The sequence below is a fragment of the Calidris pugnax genome, unplaced genomic scaffold (genome assembly GCF_001431845.1).
Source record: "Calidris pugnax isolate Ruff unplaced genomic scaffold, ASM143184v1 scaffold98, whole genome shotgun sequence".
Taxonomy (NCBI): domain Eukaryota; kingdom Metazoa; phylum Chordata; class Aves; order Charadriiformes; family Scolopacidae; genus Calidris; species Calidris pugnax.
The window spans coordinates 1,521,727-1,545,453 of NW_015090829.1; the positions used below are offsets into that span (position 1 = coordinate 1,521,727).

At 58.1% G+C, this 23,727-nt stretch overlaps 2 protein-coding genes across 7 annotated transcripts in view; one reads left to right on the plus strand and one right to left on the minus strand.

Moving 5' to 3' along the window:
• The window catches only part of MED19 (mediator complex subunit 19), a 22,385-nt gene extending 21,305 nt beyond the window's left edge, over positions 1 to 1,080 (minus strand). Inside the window, exon 1 of the mRNA XM_014940623.1 lies at positions 948 to 1,080. Within this exon, the coding sequence (XP_014796109.1) occupies positions 948 to 1,080 (133 nt within the window). The remainder of the gene's footprint in view (positions 1 to 947) is intronic.
• Positions 1,081 to 7,084: 6,004 nt separating this feature from the next.
• Positions 7,085 to 23,298, plus strand: CTNND1 (catenin delta 1). Of its 6 annotated transcripts, none has more exons than XM_014940660.1 (20): positions 7,261 to 7,377; positions 8,186 to 8,499; positions 9,647 to 9,718; positions 9,971 to 10,129; positions 10,347 to 10,879; positions 14,322 to 14,785; positions 14,900 to 15,083; positions 15,372 to 15,489; positions 16,068 to 16,221; positions 16,620 to 16,637; positions 16,890 to 16,958; positions 18,380 to 18,507; positions 19,089 to 19,239; positions 19,507 to 19,699; positions 19,806 to 19,920; positions 20,495 to 20,582; positions 20,909 to 20,956; positions 21,078 to 21,175; positions 21,333 to 21,407; positions 21,605 to 23,298. In XM_014940660.1, the coding sequence occupies exons 2-20, from the start codon at positions 8,305 to 8,307 to the stop codon at positions 21,614 to 21,616; spliced, it is 2,874 nt and encodes a 957-aa protein (XP_014796146.1). In that variant the 5' UTR covers positions 7,261 to 7,377; positions 8,186 to 8,304; the 3' UTR covers positions 21,617 to 23,298. The 6 variants fall into 6 exon arrangements, with proteins under 6 accessions (XP_014796145.1, XP_014796146.1, XP_014796147.1 ...); XM_014940661.1 differs by having other exon boundaries at positions 21,608 to 23,298; XM_014940659.1 differs by lacking the exon at positions 21,605 to 23,298 and having other exon boundaries at positions 7,085 to 7,377; positions 21,333 to 21,597.
• Positions 23,299 to 23,727: the final 429 nt, after the last annotated feature.

Genomic DNA, 23,727 nt, shown 5'->3' on the forward strand with positions numbered 1-23,727 from the left:
GTGGCTGAGCCTGGGGGCAGCAGAACGCCAGGGATCCCCCCGGGCGTGGGGACATCTCATGTCCCCCATCATGGTGGTTGCCATTCTTCAGGCACAGCAAGGAGCCTGAGGCTGCCCTGCGTCCCGTTGGCTCTACCCTGCTCCTGGGGCTGGGGTGGCAGAGCCAGGGGTCTGCTCCGATCCCCCCCAGGCCCAGGAGTCGCTGGGCGAAGCAGGAGCCCACTGGCTGCAGAGCGCGGCCGGCCCCGGGAATGCTCTGGCCCCGTTCCCAGAGCGCGGCGCTGGGTGTTTGTTTGCCGCTGCGCCCCTGAGGCCTGGCGCTACCGTGACAGGAAGCGGGAAGGCCGGGGGGAGAGCGGCCGGCCGGGATCGGCTGTGAAATCCCTTTGTCCCCGCCGAGCACTCAGCTGCAAATTCCCACAGAGCAGAGAGAGCCGCCTTTGTGCTGCTGAAGGGCTCCCAACAGGCGGATCTCCTGGGCCTGGGGGCTGCGAGCCATGGGGCTGGTGACTGCCTGCTGCCGAGGGGTGGCAGGGACCCCTGCCCCGCGGCTGTCCCCAGGGTGGGGAGACCCATGGGGTTGTTAGGGTTCTGCTGGCGGGAAGGCTCTGGCTCCATGGCTGTCCTGCTTGGGGATTGTGGGGGGACAGTGCCCTCCTGCTGGGAGGGACGCTTGTCCTCTGCGCCCTGGGAGCGCTGAGGGAAGCTCTGTCTCCCTTCGTTCCTCATGGTGCTAGCTGCTCCCTCCGGCCAGAGCAGAAGCTCGGCAACTCCCCTGGCCACACAAGGGGTCTCACTCCAGCCCGGCCAGGAGGGAAGGGGCTCCTCTGGTGCCATGTCCCGGCTGTGCTTGGGAGAGGGGCGATCGGCCCCCCTGGTGAGGACAGCTGCCCTGCGGCCGCATTGCCGACATTCCAGCACAACAAGCCTGGCTCTCTGCGGCCGACCCCATGCTGCTCCTTTCTCCTGCTGGCCCCGCTCCGCTGCCTCGCCCTCTTCATCCCGCTGGGGCGGCCAACAGCACCCGTCTGGTGGCCTCAGCTGGGCCAGGGACAAATCCCGTTCCAGGGGATCTCCCATCGTGTTTTGCAGCCCCCAGCTATGTCCGGACCCATCCTTCAGAGCCGATGGGTATGGTGCATTCTTGGGCCCCCTGCCCTTGCTGGGGGGAGGACACGGGCTGCTTCTTCCCCTCCAGCGCCCCACCCTGCCCTTATCGCTCCCTCCTTATCGCCCGCCTGGCTGCTGGCCCGCTCCCCTATATGGTGCGGTGCTGCGTCCCTGCCTCCGTCTCCGCAGGTGACTCCCTCAGGAGGGAGGCTTTCCTGACACAGCGACGTGGCCTTCGTCCCTGGCACCGGGGGCGGCAGCTGAGGTTGCCCAGGTGGCGATCCTGCTGCCGGTCTGACCAGTTGGGTGTGACAGGCGGAGGTGAGCGCCTCCTTCCCGCTGACACCCGTGGCGGCCGCTCCCGGTGCTGGGCTCCCCGCCGCAGAAGGTGGGGCCCCCTCTGGGACAGGTAGGCGCCCAAGGCGGTGTCCGACCCGCCTACAGGAGCAGCCCTTTCCTGGCCAGGGAGGGCCAGTGGCCACCCACCAGCCCGGCCAAAGTCCGGGTGCCTGCACTCTAAGACCTGCCTCCGGGGAGAGCCCTTCCCTGTGGGGCTGGGGGGGAGCAGCCAAACCCCTTGTAGGGAGGTGGGAGAGCCCCTCCCCGGCGGTGGGGTCTGGCAGAGCAGGGGGGCTGCACGGCCTGGAGCAAGGAGGCGTCTGCCCAGGTAGGGGGGTCCCTTCCTGGTCTGCGGTGAGAGGGAAACAGCCATGGTCAAAACTCTCCATCACCCCTGTGGGGACGTGCGAGCTGCTGCCCACCATCCGCTGTCCTTCACCTGTGGCCGGGGGCTGTGGCACTCTCCACATCTGAATGCAGCAGTGGACAAGATGGAGATGAGCCTGGACCCGTGGGCGCTCTGCCCACTCTCCTGTTGACTTGCTGTCGCCGTGGCGAGCGTTGGCACTTGCCACCTTGGGCAGGCTGAGGACTGATGTGTGAGCCTGGGCCCTGTGTGGAGAGGGGTGGAAAGATGCCAAAGATGTTGGCGCATTTATTTTTCAGCTAATTGAGACTGACCAGAAGCCTGTGGTGAATTAGCAGGGCTGTGAACCTCTGCAGAGCCAGCAAGTGCAGTGCCCTGCAGGCGCTCGGACAATTGCAGGCTTGAATTATTGATGGGGTTTCTGTTTTCCCTAAGTGCATCATGATGGGCAACTGGAACCAGGAGAATTTGTTGCTTCCTCTCTCTCTGGAGGCCAGGGCTCTGGTGCTGGGAGCTGTTGATGCTGGCTCTGGTGGGGCAGGCAGCCAGCCAGCTGGCTCTCCTGAGTCCCTCACACTGATAGGGCAAGGAGAATTATTTGAGCAGTGCCGCATTTCTATTTTCTGGTGGGTGCTGGGGATGGTGGTGGAGCAGGAGTGAGTTCCCTGGGCAGTGTATCCTCTGTCCTCGGCCTGGTGGGACCCCAGCGCTCCTGTTGTCCCTGCAGGGGTTCAGCCCACATGGGCAAGGAGCTGGGTCCTTCCTGACCGTGGCCAGTGGCAACAAGCCAGAGCAGGGGGCTGTGGGGGGTGTCCAGCAGTGGTGACAAACCTTGCCACTTGCTTAACAGGTGCCCAGGGGACACGAGGGAGCAGCAGAGCTGCGGGGAGGGCCAGGACTCGGCAGTGGGAGCAGATGTGATCCTGCCCCCCTCCCAAGTAGCGGTGCCTGGTGTGTCTCAGCAGGGAGCTGGGGCAGGGCTGCTGTGGCAGAGGTGGCTTCTGGCATGTAGGTGCCCGGATTGAACTTTGCCCAAAATCCTTCGTGCTGAGGGAGTGGCTGTAGCTCTAGGGATCCCAGGACCTGTGTGTGGTAGCTTTCTGGGGACTTGGGGCACGGAGCGAGGCTGGAGCAGGTCCTTGGAGGGACCCAGGCAGGGGGCTGTGTACTGGAGATCCCCTGTCCTGCAGTGGGTGCTGCCTGTCAAACCCCTGCCCGTGCCTTATCTGTTGGATCTTTTCCGTTCTCCCCAGCCTGTGGGGTACAATTCCCCATCTGCTGGCCTGGTCTGGGCCCCCATTTAATCTCTCTGTGGCTGATGGGGAGACACTCCTGGCAGGGAGCCTTTGAGGCCTGAACTCCCTGCCCAAGCAGAGGAGGGTGCAGGTGAACTCCAGGTGGGTAAGGCTGTGGGTTGCTCCTGGAAATTACCTTTCTTGTAAAAAAAAAAAGTACTTTTTTTTTTTTTTTTTTTTTTAATGACAACACAATGATATTTGCAGAAATTTGAGTGGATAATACTGACAACTGCTAAAATAAAATGGGTCTTTTCTTTTATTAGGGAGGGGGATATATTGATCTTTGCCATTAAACTTGTAAATAGAAGTTTAATAGGATAGGACAGACTTAAAAAATAAAAGTTCTTCTTGGTAAATCACTTGCACAACTGGTGGGAATTCTGTTTCTCGTAATGAATTTGTTCGTTGACACCTGGTGACAGATATGACCACTATATATAGACAATTTTTTTTTTTTTTTTTTTTTGTTCTGGGGGAAGGCAGTCTCCCTGAGGAGGGGTCAGGGGTTTTGGAAAAATATACCATGTCAGAGCTGCCCCCAGTGGAAGAGCTTTGGGGGGGTTGGTCAGGGTTTGGGGTGTCTTTCAGGCTGCTACCAAGCCTTTAGCCCAAGCAGGAAGGTTATGGCAGGTCCCTATGTGGGGAAGCTCTGTTTGTGCAAATGGACGGGTGGCTGCCTCCCTGCCAGGGGGCTCCAAAGGCGCTGCGGCTTGAACATCTCTGATGGACCTGCTTTGGCTTCAGGACCTCTAGGCGCTGCATGGGGCTGTGCTGGTACCAGGAGGCTGGGAGTTGAGATAAGGCCATAGGAATTTGGATGTCAAGCTTTCTGGGTAGCTGCATTGGTCCCTGTGGGTCCCCTCTTGCTGGTAGCCATCCGGGAAGTCCTCTGGGGCAGAAGCTGCTGCGGGGTGTGTTTTGTCTTTAGGCTTTTTGTTTTGCCCTGAACGAGCCAGCTGAAATATTTTTGGCTTGCTGGGGTTTTTAAGTAACGGGTGTGTCAGCAAGTGCCTCTCTCATGATGAAAAGGCTTTCATGCAGCCGTCCTCAAAGATGGTCAGGGTCTGGCTTTGGAAAAATGCTCTGTAGTTGTATCTTCAGAGGCTGGGGAGGAGGAGGGGGGAATGGGCACAAAGCAATCCCTGGAATTTCACCCTTGCGGGATCCGGCGTGCTTGGCTTCGAGCTGTCACAAGCATCTTGCTGGCTGAGGCTTTCTTGCCTCCCCTCCCGGTCCTGCTTCAAAGGTGACCGGTGCCCAAGCTGGCTTTGAGGGGTGGTGAGGGGCTGTGCCATGCCCAGGAAGCCCCTGTCCCTGAAGTGCTAGTGCATGAGCCGCTGCAGGAGGGGTTTGGGGCAGATTCTGCACATCTGGGAGGGTGTTGGGCTGAGCGGCTGTTTGGGGTTTGTGTGTTGGCCAGCAGTGAGGGAAGGGCTGTGCTCCAGCCTGGGATGGTGCTGGCGTGTGTCTGCGGGGAGAGCTGGGGATGGTGCTTGCTAACCTTCCCCAGGCCTGGCACTGCTGCTGGGTAATTATGTCTTTAAGCCTGGATTGATGAAGACTAGATGGCTGGAAGGAGAGCGGAGGGAGGTAGTGCATCCTGGTGGTGGAGGACATGGGAGGAGAGCTGGGTGAACCCCCTTGGTTCTGCTGGCACCCCTTGCTCAGGATGGAGCCATGCTGATGCTGAGGGCAGGAGTGACAGCCGTGCATGCAAGGCAGGCTCCAGGCACCCAAAGAGTCCCTACTCCACTACTGAACACGGCCTGACCCTGTGGAGAGACCCTCAGGTGGCCATTCTTGAGCATCAGCCAGTTGGTGTCGATGGGTCTGCAGAACCGTGGGGTCCACCCAGCCCGGCCCCTCCTCAGGCTCCCCAAGAGCCCCTCAGCTGCCTCCTCTCCCGGAGGCTTCCTGCCCCAACCTGGTGGCCTGTGTGTGGTCCCACATCCCCTGCCCAGGCTGCAGGGACGTTTGTGAGTGTGAGGGGACAAGGAGAGCTGGCGGGCAAGGGATCTGTCCTGTTCCTTCCCTCTGCTGTTGTGTTTACTCCCCATGGAAGGGACGGGAAGGAAACAGCCTCGCAGCTGCTCTGGCCCCTTATCTGGGGCCCTGAATGGCCCTGCAAGTTTCATTGTTAGCTTCCATGTTCTCCAGGCTGTGTTCCCAGGGGAGGTGTGGAGATGGGGACCCGGGGCTGGGGGAGGCTGCGGGACCTGCCTGGCAGCCAGGTGGGGATGGAGGAATCTATGGGGTTGCTGTCTCTCCTCTGTGTGCCTTCCTGCAGAGGCAAACCCTCTGGTCTGGGCTCTTTGCTCTCTACCAAGGCTCCTTGCAACCAAGTCAGCAACAAGAGCAGGGGCTCAGCTAAATCTTTCCTTGAGGGCAGCATGCTGGCTCCGTCCTCATGCACCTCAAAGACATGCCTCTTCTGCGTAGAGATGGCCGAGGGCAGGCTGGGTAGCCATTACATGGCAGCAAGGCTACTTGGGCAGGGTCCTGTCATGGAGGGTCCCTTCTCTGTTGGGGGGTGTTCCTGTCTTTAAAAGGGCTTAGTGAAATACTGCTCTAGAAACAAATCACAACAAGCCAGTGGGGCATCTGTCTGGGGTTGGGGATGCTCCAGTGGTGTGGAGCCATCTGGGTGGTAGGACCATCCCATGACCACCTGCAGAGGTCTGGGGTGCAGTAAGGAGCTGCTCCCCCTTTCCTGGGGGAGAGAGGCTGGGCCCTGGCTGGCTGTAGCAGCCCCCCTGCAGTGGGACTCCATGGGGCTGGGCCATGCTCTGTGTCTGTGGGGACTGAGGACGATGTTCAGTGAGTCCCAGAAGGTGGAGGATCTGCATCCCTGCTTGAAGTGGGTGGTTGCCCACCAAAGGTGGGGAGTGTTTGACTCAAGGATGAGAGGTGGGATGTGTCAGCACCCTCCTGGGAGGCACTGAGCCTCTCCTTCAGATGATCTCTGCGGCAGATCTGTGGGGCAGGTGAGACCTGGGAGTGGCGAGGGTCAGAGCTGTCCCTACGCTTCCATACAAGGCTTGGGGAGTCAATCTGTTGAAAAAAGCCTTAGGGCATACCTGTTGCAAGGTGGGAGGAGTGGAAAGCTGCGTGCGTGAGCCAGGAGTCATGTCTGGGAGCCTCAGAAAGCCTGCTTGGGCTCCTGAGCCAAGAGCGGTGGGCTGCGTTCCTCCAGGGCGAGAATGCCAGCCCACGCTGGGCTGGGGCAGGCACTGGGAGCTGGAGCGGGTGTGTGTCCACCATGGCTTCTTCTCTGCTGGGCACCACATGGGCATGGGGAGAACAACTGGATTTTTTATTGATGAAGGCAGATTACAGGGTGGCAGTGACCAGATGTTCCAATGTGCTGCAGGCGGCCTCCAAAGCACTTGGAAAATGTCTGCCCTGCTTTGCTGGGCTGAGCCATGGTGGTGCCACGGTGTCTGATAAGCACCAAGACTGCCAGTGTGCAAGAGGTGCTTTTGAGGGGCAGAGCGACAGGGAGGAGCGGACTCATTGGGTGTGGGGAAGGCATTTCAGGAAGGGTTTGATCTGGATACACTTGAGATAGTGTGGGAAATTAATAAGAAGAACCCAAAAAGCCCTGCTCTGAGCTGCTCTGAACCACCAGCTGCGAGGCTGGAGAGGCAGGGCGGCCAGGGAGTGTGGGGCTGTGGGAGGCAGGTGGTGGGACAGGGCTGTGGAGGGGTGATACTGCCTGTGCTTTTGGTCCCAGGTCAGCGTTACAGCCACGCCGGGGCGGTGGCACGGGGGGGTGGGCAGAGCCGATGCTGGAGACCGTGGGAAAGCAGTTTCTGTGCCGGCTGCCTGGCTCGAGCGAGTCCCCACACGCCTGCCACGGCTGCTGGGGTTTGGGAAAACCTCTGCCGGGCTTGCCGGGACTCGGCGGTGCGGGGGGCGGAGGGCTGAGCCCTTGCCACTCCTCTCTGCCTGCTGCTGGGGGGCTGCTGTGGGAGCAGTGCTGTGTTTTCCACCCCACCAGCCCTCTCCAGACACTGCCCTGTGCCTCAGAAGAGGGGGTGGGAGAGGAGCCCATTTCCCCGCTCTGTTGCCTGCCCTACCTTCTGTTTTGAGTGTGATTTTTTTTTTTATTTTTTTTTTTGACCTCCTCTCCCGCTGTCCCTGCAGCTCTCTTCCCTCCTGCTTCCTCACTGGTGGCTGGGCTCTCTCCCTCATGACTCTCTGCGTCTAGACCTGGCTGTCCCGTGCCTTTGCCAATCAAACCCGAACTTCCTCCTCTAACAGGTCTGTATGGAAGAATATTGCCTTTCTCTATCAAAATATGTTGATTGTGGTGTGCTCATTTGCTGTTTTCCTGTGGGAGGGGGTGATGGAGGGGTCTAAACCAATGCCTGGCCCTAGATCTGTGGACTGAGGACCTCCTGGGGTGGCTGCAGTGCTGAGAGCCCTGGTGAGAACCTGGAGGGTGTTGAGTTTTGGCAGCAGTCGAAGGGGCTTGTGGGGTCCCCTTTAGGGGGATCCTGTCCCACTTCATTCCCTTTCCTGGGTAGAAAGGAGCTGAGGCTGTCTCCCCACCTCTTGTCACACTGGGGCGGAGGGAGCAGATAAGTGACACAGCCCTCTCCCTCAGCCCCTCCCTGGAGGAAATAATAGGATGTGGGTCACTTACTCGGCGGAAGTGTCCCCTGTTTGCCCCAGGACATGTTCTCCCCTCCTGCCACCAACAGGCAGCTTTTCCTTGTAGGGGAGTTTTTCCTGCAGCCTCAGCAGGGCCCTTGTGGGAAGAGGGAGGGCACAGCAGCTCTTCTGAACCTGGCTCAACCCCAACTGCTTGATGTGATGGGGGAGGACCTTCTGCCCTCAAAGTGCCACTTCTCCAAGCTCAAATGCTGGGGCAAGGAGCATCTGACTCTCACCTAGGGCTGTGCTGCTCTGAGACCCTCTTGCCAGCTCTCTGGTGGTGGGTGGGAATGGGTGTTAATGCTGTAAGATAATTATTTTTTTTTTCTCTTGTTCTGAGAATCTGTCTTAATGAAATCAGTCTCTTCTGACTGCTCTTCTCTCCTCCTTTCCTCCCCCAAATCATGTGCAGTGGAGAGAGGGGCTCCTGCCCTTCTGGGTCACTTTTCTTCCCCTCACCTTGACACCAAGCCGCCTCTGCTTGTGCCTCCTTGTGCCCCCCGCCCTGCCCGTCCTGGGCACCCATCACCCATGGACGACTCAGAAGTGGAGTCGACCGCCAGCATCCTTGCCTCTGTCAAGGAGCAGGAGGCACAGTTTGAGAAGCTGACCCGGGCGCTCGAGGAGGAACGGCGCCATGTCTCAGCCCAACTGGAACGAGTCCGGGTCTCCCCACAGGACGCTGGCCCAGGCTTGGCCAACGGCACGCTCACCCGGCGGCACCAGGTAAAAAACCCCCTCGGCAGAGGTGGGTGTGGAGGCTCCAGGAGCCCCCGTCGTGTCAGTCCTGGGCCTGCTGTCCTCCCTTCGGCCCTCCTTGGGTACCTGAGGTGGAGGAGGGCTGGGCTGGTCTCGGAACACCCATGGTGCTGTGTGCGCTGGGGCTGAAGGTGGTCTGGGGACATACCTTGGCAGCAGGAGTCTTCTGGGGAGGAGGAGCCAGCCTGGAGGCTCTTGCTACCAGGTCAGCTCTGGTTTGGTTTTGTGAAGGTTGGAAGCTCTCTGTGTTCAGTACCTGGGCATTTCTCCTTCCCACCCTACCCAGTTCTTCGAAGGTGGCTGAAACGCAGGGGCTGCTGTACAGCTGTGGGGGAGTGTATGTGTCTCCCTCTTGTGTGACGGTGGATGAGTCCCTGCAGTCTCGGTCTATCCCCCAAACAGCCAAACCAAGGCTAGGAGAGATCTTTTTACTCTGCAGGGCTGGAAATGTGGTTTCATCTGCCTTGGCTTGAGGTCTCACTCCTGTTCTCGCTTTCCCGGGCTGTTTTGGGGAGGGGTGCTAGAGGAGCTGGTGTGTGGTGGTGTGCCTTTCCTGCAGGTGGAAAGGCAGGTGCCTCTCTGTCTGTGGAAGGTGGTGGTGCAGGGAGAGACGTGTGGGTCGGGGAAAGGAAGGGGTGGGCAGAAGAGGAGTGCAAGGGAGTCAAACAGCACTCAGCCATCGGCTGCCAAGCATCATGCTGTCTCCTCACAGTCCTGGGGGGGCCTCTGGGACATCACATGTGGTCCCTGTGTCAGAAGGTGTGGAAATGTGGAAGGTCTGCAAGGCCATGCTGGGGAGCAGGGAAGGATCTTGGCTGTTCCATCAGGAGCACGTGGGCACCATGGGAGAGCTGGGCTGTCTGGAGGGATGCTGAACCGTGTCCTCCAGTCCTTCCCCAGGCTGGAACCTGGAGGTGGTTTGCTGCATGTCACACAGACCCCCAAGGAGATTTTCTCTCTCCTGGGAGGGACACACGAGGTTTGCATTGGGTGTCTCTACTGGACACAGGAGATAGCCTGCTCAGAGCCAGGGAACGGGAGGGACAGATATGTGGGATCCCGGCAGTGGGTGATCAGTCTGGTAATGGGCCTGCTGTGGTGCTCTGTATTTCAGAACGGCCGTTTCTTGGGCGATGCTGACCTGGAAAGGCAGAAATATCCAGATCTGAAGCTCAACGGGCCACAGGTAAGGGTGCAGCGGGCTGTTTGCTGGGAGAGGGGTGCAGGGCAGGAGTCCAGTGTCCTGGCCTGTGCTGGGAGAGGTGTCTCTAAGGTGGCTGTGCTGGCTTGAGGACTCTTTGGGTGTGGGGTTGTTGATACCCTCTTGCCTTGCACGAGGGTATCAGGGCTCCTGGGGAGGTGAGATCTCTTGGCTAGCTGGCTGCGTGGAGGCGCAAGTTGGCAGGGGGTCTTACTGCCTGGCCCTCACTCCCCTCAGGACCACAGCCACCTCTTGTACAGCACAATCCCCAGGATGCAGGACCCAGGACAGATTGTGGAGGAGACCTACACTATGGAGGAGGACCCAGAAGGAGCCATGTCAGTCGTGTCTGTGGAGACATCAGATGATGGGACAACCCGGCGTACAGAGACCACGGTACAGGCCTGGGGAGAGCATGGAAGGACAGGGCTCTGGCCAGGGACCCTGATGGCTGGGGTGCTGCAGCTCCAATGTCTGTGAGCTTGCCATGCTATGAGCTGAAACAGGGTGTGAGATCTGCCTGGAGAAAGGTGCTGGGCTGGAAGGGGAATCTGGGGACACAGGGGTGTGGTGGATTTCCTGATGGGAGCATGTCCTGCATCCATCCCTCTAGGTGAAGAAAATGGTGAAGACCGTCACCACCCGGACGGTGCAGCAGGTGCCAGTGGGGCCCGATGGGTTACCTTTGGAAACCTCCCCTGTCACCAGCAACTATGTCCAGACCATGGACAGGAACTTCCGCAAGAATGGCAACGGGGGCCCTGGTGGCTACCTGAGCCAGCCAGGCACAGCCACCCTCCCTCGTAACTACCACTACCCTGATGGCTACGGCCGCCCCTACGAGGATGGTTATCCAGGCAGCGATCACAGCTACGGCAGCCTGTCCCGTGTCACCCGCATCGATGAGCGCTACCGTCCCTCCATGGACACCTACCGGGCCCCCAGCCGCCAGGACATCTATGGCCCCCAGCCTCAAGTGCGTGTCGGAGGCAGCAACATGGACCTCAACCACTTCCACCCCGAGCCATATGGCCTGGAGGACGACCAGCGCAGCGTGGGCTTTGAAGACGTGGACTACGGGCTTATGTCTGACTACGGCACGGCAAGGCGGGCAGGGACCCCCTCTGATCCCCGGCGGCGGCTCAGGTACGTGCCAGGAGGCGCTGGGGCTGGGGGTGCCACGGGGTCCCTTTAACTTCACCCTCTTCGGAGGAAGGAAGAGCACAGAGACAGTACCATGAGCTGAGTCACACGCAGGAGAAAACTTTGCATCCGCTTCTAATTGTCTGCTTAATTGGTGGTTAAAACTCGGTGCTAATTGAGCTGGTCATCCTGCAGCAAGGAGTTCTGCTGGGCGGTCAGATGTAGCTCCAGGCCCCTTCCCTCTCTGCCGCCTCTGCTGCTGGTGGGACAACAAGCTCATCTGTGCCCTGGCCTGGCTGCTCAGCCTCATGATGCGGCCCCGGGAGCGGAGCTGAGCCCGGGGCTGGAGTGAACGGAGGCTCGCCCCGAGCCTTACCACGGAGGCCCTGCTGCAGGGCAGGGTGGGAGAAGCTGCTCAACCTGTTTGGCAGCAGCAGCTTCTCCTCCTCCTTTGTCTGTGGGTGATCGGTGGCTCCTCCAGCCCTACTCCTGAGACACACAGCCCCACTGCTGCCTCCGGCAGGGTCCTGGTGGTTCTTTAACCACCCTGGCCATGCAGCTGGGCCTCTGGGGATGGGACAGGCCTGGGGCCATGACTCTGGTGGGCTAGTGTCTTGTGCCAGCTCTCCCTCTTGCACAAACCCTGCTGCTGCCTGCTTAAGCCTCACCAGCTCTGCTTGCTGCCCGGGTGTCAGACTGTGCTTGGGGAGGTGCTGGGGGAGCCTCAGAGGGTGGCGAAGTAGGAATGGAGCTTGGGGCTGAGCCTGGGTGCCAGGGCTGTGTCAGCAGGCCGGGATGGATGTACACCTCCCGAGTGCCCCGGGGCAGGGGGGACAGTAAGGCCGAGCATAGGATGATTAAGCTCCCAGGGCATAAAATAGAGGCGGGGGAGAGACCTGAGGGACAGGAGGCTCTTGCCAGCCCCTGCTGGAGTTCCCCCATCTCAGGGACACATACTGTAAATCCAATTTGTGGCAACTCCTGGCTGCTGAAGGGGCTGAAGGAGGAGCCCTGTCTGTCCTTCTGGCTGTTGCCAGCACAAGCATTTCTGTTCCTGTGTCAAACCAGTCGGGGCAGTTGCTTGCCCAGATTGATTTCCGTGTCCTGCCCTGCAAAGCTTTTGCAGCTTAGAGGAGGGGAGGGCAGGCAGAGGCTGCTGCCCCCCACCACCACCCGCACATGCTCAAGCCCCCCACCAGAAGCCAGCAATAGCAGTTTCATGGCTGTCCCTTCCGAACAGCCTGGGCAGAAGGGGTTAAGCAGGCGGGTCCTACCCCCGGCTGCTTCTCTCCTGCCTGGGGCTGTGGAAGGAGCAAAAATGCCAGCCAAGACAGGGGCTCTGGCTTGCAAACCTGCCCTGGGTCTGTGTCCTACCCAGCATGTGGGGGCAGGAGCCCTCCCTAGATAACCCAGTTTGAACAGTTGTCGAGCTCACAAGTCTTCTCTGCTGGGCCCCCTCCAGACCTTGGGGGACAGAAGTTACAGGAGCCAGATCTGGAGCCTGATGCAGGAGCTACAGCCAGGTGGGAGACTCAGGGACTTGGGTCACAACAGGGAGAGAAGGTCCCATTTCCACGCAAAGCCAATGAGCAGCCTTGGTGGAGATGTCACCTTGTTCTGCAGGGATGGTTCAGGCCATGGAAGATGGGTTGGTGCAGCCTGTGAGCAGGCTCTCCTTCCCCAAGCAGACCGATAAAGATCGCAGCAATCTCTGGAATCCAGGCGCTGTTGAGCTTGGCTTGTCCCCTGCCTTCTCAGTTACCATCCGTGCTCCGCTGCTGGGCTTGCAGGAATGGGAAGAGGCGAGATCAGCATCCCCCCTGCCTCAGAGATGTTTGTCTTGAGCAGGGGCCTGGCTGTTAATGACTTCCTTCAGGGAGGCAGCCTGCCAGCCATGCAGGAGACGATGCAGCACCTTGAGCCGAGAGATGCAGCCCGTGCTGGCTGCCATTGGCCACCAAGCGCGTGGGTCCCCTCTCCTGTGGCTCTCAGAGCTCCCTCTCTGTGGGGGAAGAGGGAGTCAGTGGCAGTGCAGGGTGTGCTCTCCTGCCCCACCAACCCCTCTCACCTGGAGGGGCAGGGGGGATTGGCACTGAAGGACCCTCAGCTGGGTAGGAGCTCCCTTCCTGGGCACTTGAGTCTTGGCCTGGGAGCCAGCCAGTTGCTGGCCATGCTGACAAGCGTCAGGTGGCTCTTTGGCAGCACTGGCACTTGCCTGTGTCTCACTCCTGCCGTTCTGCTACAGGGATGGTGTTGGTGCACTGAGCACCGTGCTCCAAAGCAGCAGGGACTGACTCCCTGGTGCAGCCAGAGTCCTCAGCATCTCTTAGTAGCCAGGCCACGTGGCAAGCAGTGCATTTCCTGTCAGGATATGTTTGAAAGCCAACCTCACAGCCCACTGCCACCATGCGTGGTGCAGGGGGATGTGGCTGTGGAAGCAGCTGCCACCCGGAGCTGGTGGTTTTGGTGAGTCCCATACCAGAGGCTGTAGGGGAAGCCGTGGCATAAGGAGCTGCCATCCTTCTTTGCGACTTCCCCTGCCTGCTCAGGGGTAGAGGGCTGCCTGCACCTGATTCGGGGGCTCAGAAGGTGGCTGAGCAGTCCCCAGGACAGATGTGAGCCAGAGGGTGGTGTCTCATCTTGGACCCTGGTGGTGCATTCCCAGTGTCCTGGCACAGCAGGGGTAACAGCCGGTCAGGCCCCTCTGTTGATGTGCCAAGTCCCCTCCCATCCCCTTCTGCATCTGCAGGCAAAAGAGTTTCAGCCCCATCCTGGGTAAAAATCTTTGTTCTGGCCATGATGCTCTGAAATGACATCAGTGGCTTGGTCTGGTAGCAGCTTGTGTGTCGTGGGCTGCTGGAAGGCAGCTGGAGTGGTGGGGTTATGGCCAGGCAGAGTGGCAGAGAGTGGGGTGGCCTGGAGCTGGGCTCTGGGCTCACTGTGCCCAGGCAGCTGATGTCAGGCCTGGAGCTCCGGGTGGTTTGCTCTGCCAGCCATGTGCTGCGGTGTGGACTTGCCCTCTAGTGGCTACAGGGCTGGGTGGTCTTTTATGCCTCTGGGGCCGCCATGGAGGTTATGCAGAGACCAGGATCCAGCCTCTGACCCAAAGCCAAACCCAGTGAGTGGGTGGGAAGGGACTGGTGTAGCTAATGAGGCTGCCTTCTCCTGGGGAACAACTCCCTGCTTCCTGAGCAGGCCTGGGGATGCATGGGAGGGGGCCTCCTACAGCTATGAACTCCAGCTGGACCCTGTGTGGGGAGCAGGAAGGTGCCCTGATGTGACTCTGCTTGCCTGGCTCCCAGCCCTGATGGGCTGGCGCATTCAGTGGGGCAGTGGTGACTAGACACTGTGTGAGCCTCAGCCCATCTTCTGGTGGACTGTAAGAGGCACAGCGTCCCCCTGCAGGTGTAGGACTCGTGCTGATGCCTGCTGTCTTCTCTCCTAGGAGTTACGAAGACATGCTGGTGGATGAAGTGGCCCCTGACCGGTACTACTGGGCGCCTCTGGCTCAGCATGAGCGGGGCAGCTTGGCCAGTCTGGACAGCCTGCGGAAGGGGGGTCCAGCCCCAGGTAACTGGCGTCAGCCGGAGCTGCCGGAGGTGATAGCCATGCTGAGCTTCCGGCTGGATGCCGTCAAGTCCAACGCAGCTGCCTACCTGCAGCACCTCTGCTACCGTAATGACAAGGTGAAGACAGAAGTGCGCAAGCTGAAGGGTATCCCTGTGCTGGTGGGATTGCTAGACCACCCTAAGAAAGAGGTGCACTATGGTGCCTGTGGAGCCCTCAAGAACATCTCCTTCGGCAAGGACCAAGACAATAAGATTGCCATCAAGAACTGCGATGGGGTGCCTGCTTTGGTGCGCCTATTGCGGAAGGCCCATGACATGGACCTCACAGAGGTCATCACAGGTAATGGCACCAGGGAGGAGTGGAGGGGCTAATATGTTGGTTGAATGATGCACAGTGCAGGCTTTTCTAAGTCCACATGGTCTGATTGATCACCTCCCACCTGTGGCATTGCAGGAACACTGTGGAACCTGTCTTCACATGACTCCATCAAGATGGCCATTGTGGATCACGCACTACATGCTCTGACCGATGAGGTTGTCATTCCCCGCTCGGGCTGGGAGCGGGAACCCAATGAGGACTCGAAACCCCGCCATATCGAGTGGGAGTCGGTGCTCACCAACACCGCTGGCTGCCTTAGGTACGGGAGGGGGCTACCAACTGCTGGCAGAGAGCTGGTGTGGGTTGGGGCTGCTGTGACGCTGCTTCCTGGCTGCTCCTGGTAGCTTTCTGGGATGGCTAAAGGAGGTCTGCGGAGGAGCTGCTCTTCTGGGACAGCTACTGGTGATGTAGTCCTTGATTTTGAAGGTGTTTCTCAGTAGAGGGGGGGCTACAGGAGTCTTTGTCTGGTTTGGGCTCTGCTGAGTGTGGGCTGTTCCTTGCCTGCTCTCCGCTGTCTCTCCCATGACGGTTCTCTCCTGCCTGCCAGGAACGTGAGCTCGGAGCGGAGCGAGGCCCGTCGGAAGCTGCGAGAATGTGATGGGCTGGTGGATGCCCTGATCTACATTGTCCAGTCGGAGATTGGCCAGAAGGACTCAGACAGCAAGGTACCACAGCAGGGGTGTTGTGAGGGCACATGAAGATCTCTGCCCTTATCAGTCAGCTCCAGCAGTGCTCTGCTGGTCGTGGTGGCTGCAGCTGGGCTCATCCCAAGATAGATGAGGAGTGGCTGGGGGGCAGCTCTCACTGGGGAAGGGATTTGGTCTGATGGGACCAGCTTGAGGAAAACCCAGTCCAGGCTCATGCCTTTCCATGATCTTGGCTTGGGAAGCGATAGCCTGCATGAGGGGTGACCTGTTTGACCAGGAGGTGTCTCCCACTCAGCCTACAGCGGGAATGTTGGCCCTCCAGCAGGCATCTGGTGGTGTGACTCATTCCCATGCTGGTGTCCCCTGGCTTAGGGTTCCCTGGAATGCCTTGACCAGGCATTGGCTTGAATTTTCCTTGAGACTTGCCTTGGACCTTTTGTGCTTAAGGCAGAGAGATTTTTGGCCCAGCAGAGTAAGAACTCGTGCCTGCATGAGTTGGGCTGGGCTCTGGGTCGCAACCTGTGATGGGTCCCTCACTCAGACACATGGGGTGGGCATGAGCTGCTCCAAGTTAAGCTATCTGGCTTTCTCTCTAGCTGGTGGAGAACTGTGTGTGCCTGCTGAGAAACTTGTCCTACCAAGTCCACCGTGAGATCCCCCATGCTGAGCGCTACCAGGAGACACCTCTGGCCCCTGCCAACAACGCTGGGCCCCATGCTGCAAGCTGCTTCGGTGCCAAGAAGGGCAAAGGTTTGTTGGCTGGCAGCAGTGTGGAGGGAGGTGGGATAAGGACATACCTGAGACAGTGGAGTTTGAGGGTGGTCTAGAGTCTCTGTGCTCCTACTTTGGCATCTCTTGTGTGAAGGCCAAACTGCAGCCCTCTCTGGAGGCACAGTCTTTGCCTCCCCTGGCTTTGGGACCTGCTGCTTGGCTTACCCGGAGCATTTGGCAAAAGCTAATGGTGGGTGTCTGTGGTGGTGGGATGGTGATGGATAGATGTCCACTAACTCCACGCCTTCCCTTTTCTCCTGTGTTGCCCCTTCCCCTCCCCTTTGCTTTCTTGCCAAATGATCTGCCCCATGACGCTGTCGGCACTTCTCTCCTCCTGCCTCCTCTCTCTCCTGTCCTTCTCTCCGCTTCGCCAATAGACGAATGGTTCTCCAGAGGTGAGTGCGCTCTTGGTTTTAATTTTTCCATGATTCAATTGGGTACTTTCTCTAGCTCTCTTTGTTCCCTCCGAGCTGGGCACGTACTGCCTGCAGTGTAGCTAATGCCCTTGACGTCCCCTCCTGGGACGTGCTGGCAGCTGAGCTTCAGCTCACCTCTGGGCTTGTTCTTGTAGCAAGTGGCAAAGAGCTGTTGGGCTGAGATGGGTGGGGAGAGGAGGTGTCTTACGCTGTTCTGCTTGCCCTTTGAAGGTAAAAAGCTCCCAGAAGATCCTGGTGCTGATACAGTGGATTTTCCCAAAAGAACAACTCCAGCCAAAGGTATGTTCCTGGGTGTGTTTGTGCAAGGCTTGGGTGTGCAGGGCTGCTTCTCCACACACAGTCCAGGAGAGGAGCAAGTAGAGTTGATTTCCTGTTGGAGTTAGCCTCTTAAATAGACAGAGATTTGGTTTGGAGGTATGTTTCTGGTTCCCCAGGTGTCTGTTAAAGCACTAGCTGTGCCACAGACAGTTGTGAGGATGCTTGTTGTGTTTGGAGGAGGTCAGCACACCCTCAAGATGGGCTTCCTGGGGCTGCAGAGGGAACTATTGCCTTAGGGACTGAGGGACAGCATCGTGACACAGCCCTAGGAAGGGTAGCCCTCTATGGTGGTCTCTTCTTAGCACAATTGCCCTCTTGCCTGCTCCTCTCCCCTGGGTGTGAAGAACAGGCAGGATTTAAAGCCCAAACCCCTTGCCCTAAAGTGTTCTCCAGCATGAGCACGAGGAAGGGTCATTTCAAGAAGCCTGTGGGGACAAGTGTCTCACCATCTAGAGGGCTGTGAATCACACCCATCTCTGGCTGGCCAAGCAGTGGGCATTAGCCCAGGGCTTGAGTTCAGTTCCTTCTGCCCCAAAACACCACCTTCTGGGGCAAACACCTTGGAGGACCCTGGTGCTCCGAGGGGTGCAAAGAGTCAAGCTAGAAGAATCACAGGGAAACTCAAGACAGACCTGACCTTGTGAGCAGCTCAGATACGTGATGGTGGCTCCTCAGGCTGACCTGGCCTGTGGGAAAAGTCAGCACCCATCTCTGATGGAAGCCTGAGGAGCAATCTGCTTTGGGGGCTGGGGACATCCCTTACCACAGCTGAGGACAGGGAGCAAGATGGAAAACCTGGCCTTGCAACTGTAAACTGCAATCTCATCGCTGCTTTAGAAGTCACTTCTGGGCATGCGCTGCCATGGAGAAGAGTTAATACTTGAAGGCCTGATCCCTGCCTGCTTGCTAGCATAGTGGAGAGCTGGAGACCTGGTTCAGTTTTTGAGGGTGAGCTGAACCCATGATTCTACAACGTGGTGTTGGTGGCCTCCTGGGCTGAGCATTTTGCTACCGTAGCACCTGGCTGCCAGGTTTGCTGCCCCACCACATGCCCTTGCCAGGGTTGGATACTTCTCTGCCAGGTGTTATACTGAAATTGGGTTCTCCTTGCTAATGACAGCAGTGCTGTGGCTCAGCCCAAACCTCTTCTGAGCTGCAGCAGTGTGTTGGGGGCTGTGGGCGACAGCCATGGCATCCTTGATCAGGGCTGGGGTTTCTGGTACCGTGGGGTAACCTGGCTCCCTCTCTACTGAGGATCCAGCCTCCAGGGAGCAATGAGCCTGGGCAGACGAGGCCGGAAGCTTCCACCCAGCAGTGCTTCTTTAAGTCAGATGCTAGCAGAGCTGTTGAGTAAGTGCTTCCTACCTGTGTTCTTCTGGCAGGCTACGAGCTCCTTTTCCAGCCAGAAGTGGTCCGGATATACATCTCCCTTCTAAAGGAAAGCAAGACTCCAGCCATCCTAGAGGCTTCGGCAGGAGCCATTCAGAACCTGTGTGCTGGCAGCTGGACAGTGAGTGCTTTGTGGAGCTGGCCGTATCCATGATCCTCTGTGGTGCAGGGAGGGGGGCCTTGGGAAGCAGGGAGCATCACCCCTGGAGTACCAGCAGAGCTGTAGATGGCCACGGCTCTGCCAGTTCAGGCTGTTCGCTTTGTACATGGCTTATGCCTGAGAAGATACAGTTCAGGCATGGACCAGGTCTCTCCTGTGCTGTTCAGGGCTCTGTGCTCCCTGCCAGCTGTGTCTTCCCAAGGGCTACCTGTCCGTGTCCCTCCTTGCAGCTGGCTCCCTGCCTGCCCTTCCTTTCTGTAGGCTGGGGATGAAAGTTTGGGGCTGCTCTACAGCCCCTTGACCTGCATTCTTCTGGTGTGTATGGAAAGACTGTCTGGGAAATCTTGCTTGCCTGGCCTGCAAGGGGGCCTTTGGGTCAGGAATGGGACCTTTGCGATCTTGTCTTGCTGTGGGTGAAGCTAGGGCTCCCAGCTCTCAAGATGAGGCTGGGTGGCAGGGCTCCAGTGGTGTCCCCCAGCCCCAGGAGCAGGAGAGACTGTGCCTGCCCAGGTGACGGGGTGTGCTCTGCCTCTACCCCGCAGTACGGCCGGTACATCCGCTCAGCGCTGCGCCAGGAGAAGGGACTCTCTGCCATCGCCGACCTCCTCACCCACGACAGCGAGCGCGTGGTGAAAGCAGCATCCGGAGCCCTGCGCAACCTGGCTGTCGACTTGCGTAACAAAGAGCTGATAGGTGAGGGCTGTGCAGGAGAGAACATCCTGCTGTCTGCGTCTGTCCAGGTTAGGCAGGAACTTCCTTCTGGTCTTGGCAGCTGAGAGTGTGTGGGCAGGGCATCAGCTCAGTGTCTGTCTGCTGCCCCCCTCCCAGAGTAGCAAGTGCTGAGCTCCACTGAGAAGGACTTAAGAATTGCTCACCTGTCCCTGATCTTTCTGCAGCGATGTCTTTTCCCTTGCAGTTCTCTTCCTCACTTGCTCACGCCTGGCTCTTTCCCCTTGCCAGGTAAACATGCCATCCCCAACCTAGTGAAGAACCTGCCTGGAGGCCAGCAGACCCCAGCCAAAAACCTCTCTGAGGACACAGTGGTGTCAATCCTCAACACCATCAATGAAGTCATTGTAGACAATCTTGAGGCTGCCAAGAAGCTGCGGGAAACACAGGGAATTGAGAAGTTGGTGCTGATCAACAAATCTGGGTAGGCTCTGCTCGAAGGACAATGCCATGGGCAGAGAGGGGCTTCTTCAGGAGCTTCATCGAGGCCATGGGTATTTCCAAACATCTCTTCCTTTGTGTCTTTCTAGGAACCGCTCAGAGAGAGAAGTCCGAGCAGCTGCCCTCGTCCTGCAGACAGTCTGGGGATATAAAGAGCTGCGGAAGCCCCTGGAGAAGGAAGGCTGGAAGAAGTCAGATTTCCAGGTATGAGAATAGGGGAATGGGGATCCCCTGTTGTAGGTAGGGCCCTGTGGCAGGGAGAAGGGTGTTCCTGGAGCTCAGCAGTACTGGATTTCTGGTGGGATGGAGACCCTTGCTGGTGGGATTGCAGACCCTTGAAGGTGTCCCCTTGGGCCAACCATTTCTCAGTGGATGGCCAGCCAGAAGTCTCTACTAAGGGAGAAACACTCTGTAAAGCTTTAAGCCTGGTGTCCCACCTGTAAGCATGCAGATATGTAGGCATGAAAGTTTGCAGCACTAAAAGCCACTGTGGCAGCACTGAAGAGCAAGGTTCTTCAGGACTCAGATTCTTTCCCAAAAGCTGGGACTGTCCTTGTTGCTGGGTGGCCTGCCCAGTCAAGGCAGGCCATCCCCGTTCTTTGATGTGGGTGCAGCCATGGGCTCTGGAGCACCCTCTGGTTGTTTCAGGGCCCTTGTTCGAGGGCTGTGGGAGGGTTCCTGGGTCCATCCTGGTGTTGGGCGCTCGAGGGGTGGGTTGTGCTTGATGGGGAAGGGGCATCTGGACCAGGGTGTGAGTGGTTGCTGTCTGACACCCCAGGTGAACCTGAGCAATGCCTCTCGGACCCAGGGGGGCAACTCATTTGATGACAGCACCTTGCCTCTCATCGACAGGAACCAAAAAACAGGTATGAGCCTTCTCTTCAGTACCTGTCTCCACTGTCATCCTTGTGCCTTGTGGGTACCCAGAACAACTTGGCCTTTGTCCCCTCCCTGCTCTTCAGCCCTGGCTTTCTTGGCAGCCACAGCTGCTTGCACAAAGCCATCAATTTGGGCTTTAGATGGCTTTTCAGGGCTAGAAATGAGGCATATAGTTAATGTAGGTCCTGTAGCATCCTTGGGTCACCAGTGCTGCAGCTGGGTCTGGGCTCTGCTTGCTGGGGCAGGCAGTGGTTCCTCTGCTGCTCATGGCTGCAGGGGCTGTGTCTGACATGCTGCTGTCCCATACTTTTAGACAAGAAATCCTCCCGGGAGGAGATCCAGATGAGCAACATGGGACCAGGTAGGAGAGGGACTGGAAGGGGGACCGTCTTGCTAGGAGGGGGCAGAGCTTGCATCTCCTGTGGGGATGATGCTGCCTCCCATGGAGGTGACATGACTGACTGTCCCCTTTCCGGCTCCAGACAACTATTCCACACTCAATGAGAGGGACCATAGCAGGACACTGGACCGATCTGGTGACCTTGGAGATATGGAGCCGGTGAAGGCAGCACCATTGATGGTAAGCAGCTCTTCCTAACAAGAGAAGATTGAGCAGGACTGGGGTGCAGGAGATGACACATCGCTGTCCTGGCTGGCAGGAGGAGGGGAGAACTCGGCTCCCACCACTAACACCCCCACCCCGCTCCATCGCCCCTACTAACCCCATGTGTCTGCAGCAGGAGGAGGGGCAGGAACCGCAGCCTGAGGTAGTGGAGGCAGAGGAGGATGCTGCTGTGTTTCCCCCTGTGTCGGTATGTCCTGCAGCGTCCTACCCAATCTGAACAGCGGTGACAGATCCTGCTGTGCTGTTAGGGGTGCTTTGGCCAGCCAAATCCTGCTCTAATCACTGCTGCCTGCAATCGCTGCCTGATCCATCGGGGCCATGATCATGTCTCAGCTGCTTGCTCACTCTCTGGGCATGCTAATGTCTCTCACTCTCTCTCCACAGCAGAAGATCTAGCTGCCGTCCCCGCCTCCACTCAGTTTGGGTTGATAATATATTATATATATAAATATATATATATAACTCTTCGTGGTGGAATGGACCGACTTTTACCTTGTCTTATTTTTGGATTTCTTGCTGGACTGTTTGTGCCAACTAGCCAGCCAAACGACTGGGCCTGTCCCCCAGGGACAGCCCGGGCCACTCTGCCTCCTCTAGACCGCTGCACCTCCCCTTCTGGGACACTTCGACCAATAACTCTTCCTCCCTGTCCTCCACCACCTCTTTCCTCCTGAGAGTAAAACCCTCCTGCCTGACTCTGCCGGGTCGACCGGCGTGGATGCTGCAAAAGGACTCTGGATCTCTGCCTTGACCAGGAACTGCCTTCTCTCCCGTGCTTTCCCTCTGCTTGGAGATGTCTGCAGGGACAGAGACTGGGACCTCACTCGCCGTGTTTTGTTTTGTTGTTTATAGGATATATTTTTGTGTGGGATCACTCTTCAACCAGGGCTGTGGGGACAATGGGAGCATCCCTCCCCTGGTCACGGTGGGACCAGGATGAGGGGGGGCTGGAGTCATGAGGGGAAGGAAAAACAGCAATAACTTCTCTTGCTTTGCTCTAGATGAGGCTTCAGGGGCATGGGAAGGGGGATCTGGCTCTGAATCCTGTGGAGGAATCTGGACGGGGCTGCTCGCCCCTACCCAGTGACTGTGTGAGGAGGGATCCGGATGTGGTTGGTCAGTGTGGGGTCTTGGGATGGACCTCCCTGCATGGGGGGTGATGGGTCCCTGTGGAAGGAGGAGACGCGGCAGGGCTTTTGGGGTGCAATGTGCGAGGAGCAGGCGCTGGCAGGGCTGCAGGTGGGCAGAGCTAGGACCCCCCCTCATTCCCGTGCGCCAGCTGCCACCGCGGTGCCCCTTGGACTTCTATTGACACGTGCCTTTCTTTTGCCACTGTGAAATAGCTCTTCGAATCGTACTGTCTGGCTTCTTCCTTGGGAAGGGGTGTTTCCTGGGCTTCTGGCAGGGCTGAGCACTTCCTGTCCCTGCCGGGAGCCTTCACTGTCTGCAGTGGGGCTGGAAGCCTACTCTGGGGGGATCCTAGCCCCCCTGCCCCCTCTGCCTCCTGTCCTGGGGAGACTGGGCTGCCACTGGAGCTAGGACATAAACATCCTCTTCCTCTCTGCTGCAGTTGTGGGGGCACATGTAAGTGCTGTGATCTTTTGGGGAGCCTATGGGCTCCCTGTGCAACTGGAAGCCTCTGTAGGAGGCTACAAACTGGAGGGGGAGCCCTCCCCAGCCTGGGACTCCCCCCGAACTGCGGGCAGGAGCGGGGGGGCTGCAGCAGGCAGAACTGGTGCCTTGCTCCTGCCCCCTCCTCTGCCCAAACTCACCTCCCAGCTCCGGCTGAACCCTCTGTGGCTCCAGCCCCACCTCAGCTCACTTTCGTTCTGTTCTGGGGTCTAACTCTTTTCCTTTAAATATGTAAAACACTAATTCCTTTTTTAATTTTTAATTCCAAATGAACCAAAAAAAAAAAAGCTTCCCGCTCCTCTCCTCCCCTGCCCTGGTGGGGAGTGGAGCAAGGGAGGAGGGGAGTGGGGAGCAACAACCCGTTCCTTGTCTGATTCCTCTGCACACTCTTGTAACGCTTTTGAAACAAAATGATTTTTTTATATAAATAAAGTTTTTAAAGTGTGTCTGTGGCTGCCACCTTGGCGTTTTTAGCTTTGCAGTTAGGACCAAGTGTCTTTTCCAGGGGGCCTGGGCTGCACTCTTGAGTGTTGCTTGGTTGCGTGTGGTTCTAAAACATGCTGTTGTGCAGCAAATCCTCTACAGTGTGACATTTCCTCCTCTTTCTAGCAAAAGATTGGAGGAAAAATAAAAGGCACCAAAACTTTGCTTTGTACTGAGCTTCTGACAGTCTTTGCAGGGTGCTTGGGGCTGCTCAGGAGGTGAGCTCTCCACAGAGCATTAGGGCTTCCTGCTGGGAAGCCTTTCCCTGAATTTCCCCTCTCCTGTGGTGGCTGGTAGACTTTGCACAAGTGGAGAAATACCATCATTTCTCTAGTGCTGAGTGCATCCTTAAAAAGCCTGGAGCAAGGGCTGTCCCCCCAGAGCATGGCTAG

Coding starts and splice junctions, on each gene's coding strand:
- CTNND1 (XM_014940659.1), top strand. CDS start 8,305: ATGGACGACTCAGAAGTGGAGTCGACCGCCAGCATCCTTGCCTCTGTC. Junction 10,880..14,321: donor GATCCCCGGCGGCGGCTCAG/GTACGTGCCAGG, acceptor CTTCTCTCCTAG/GAGTTACGAAGACATGCTGG. Junction 18,508..19,088: donor TGTGTGCTGGCAGCTGGACA/GTGAGTGCTTTG, acceptor TCTACCCCGCAG/TACGGCCGGTACATCCGCTC.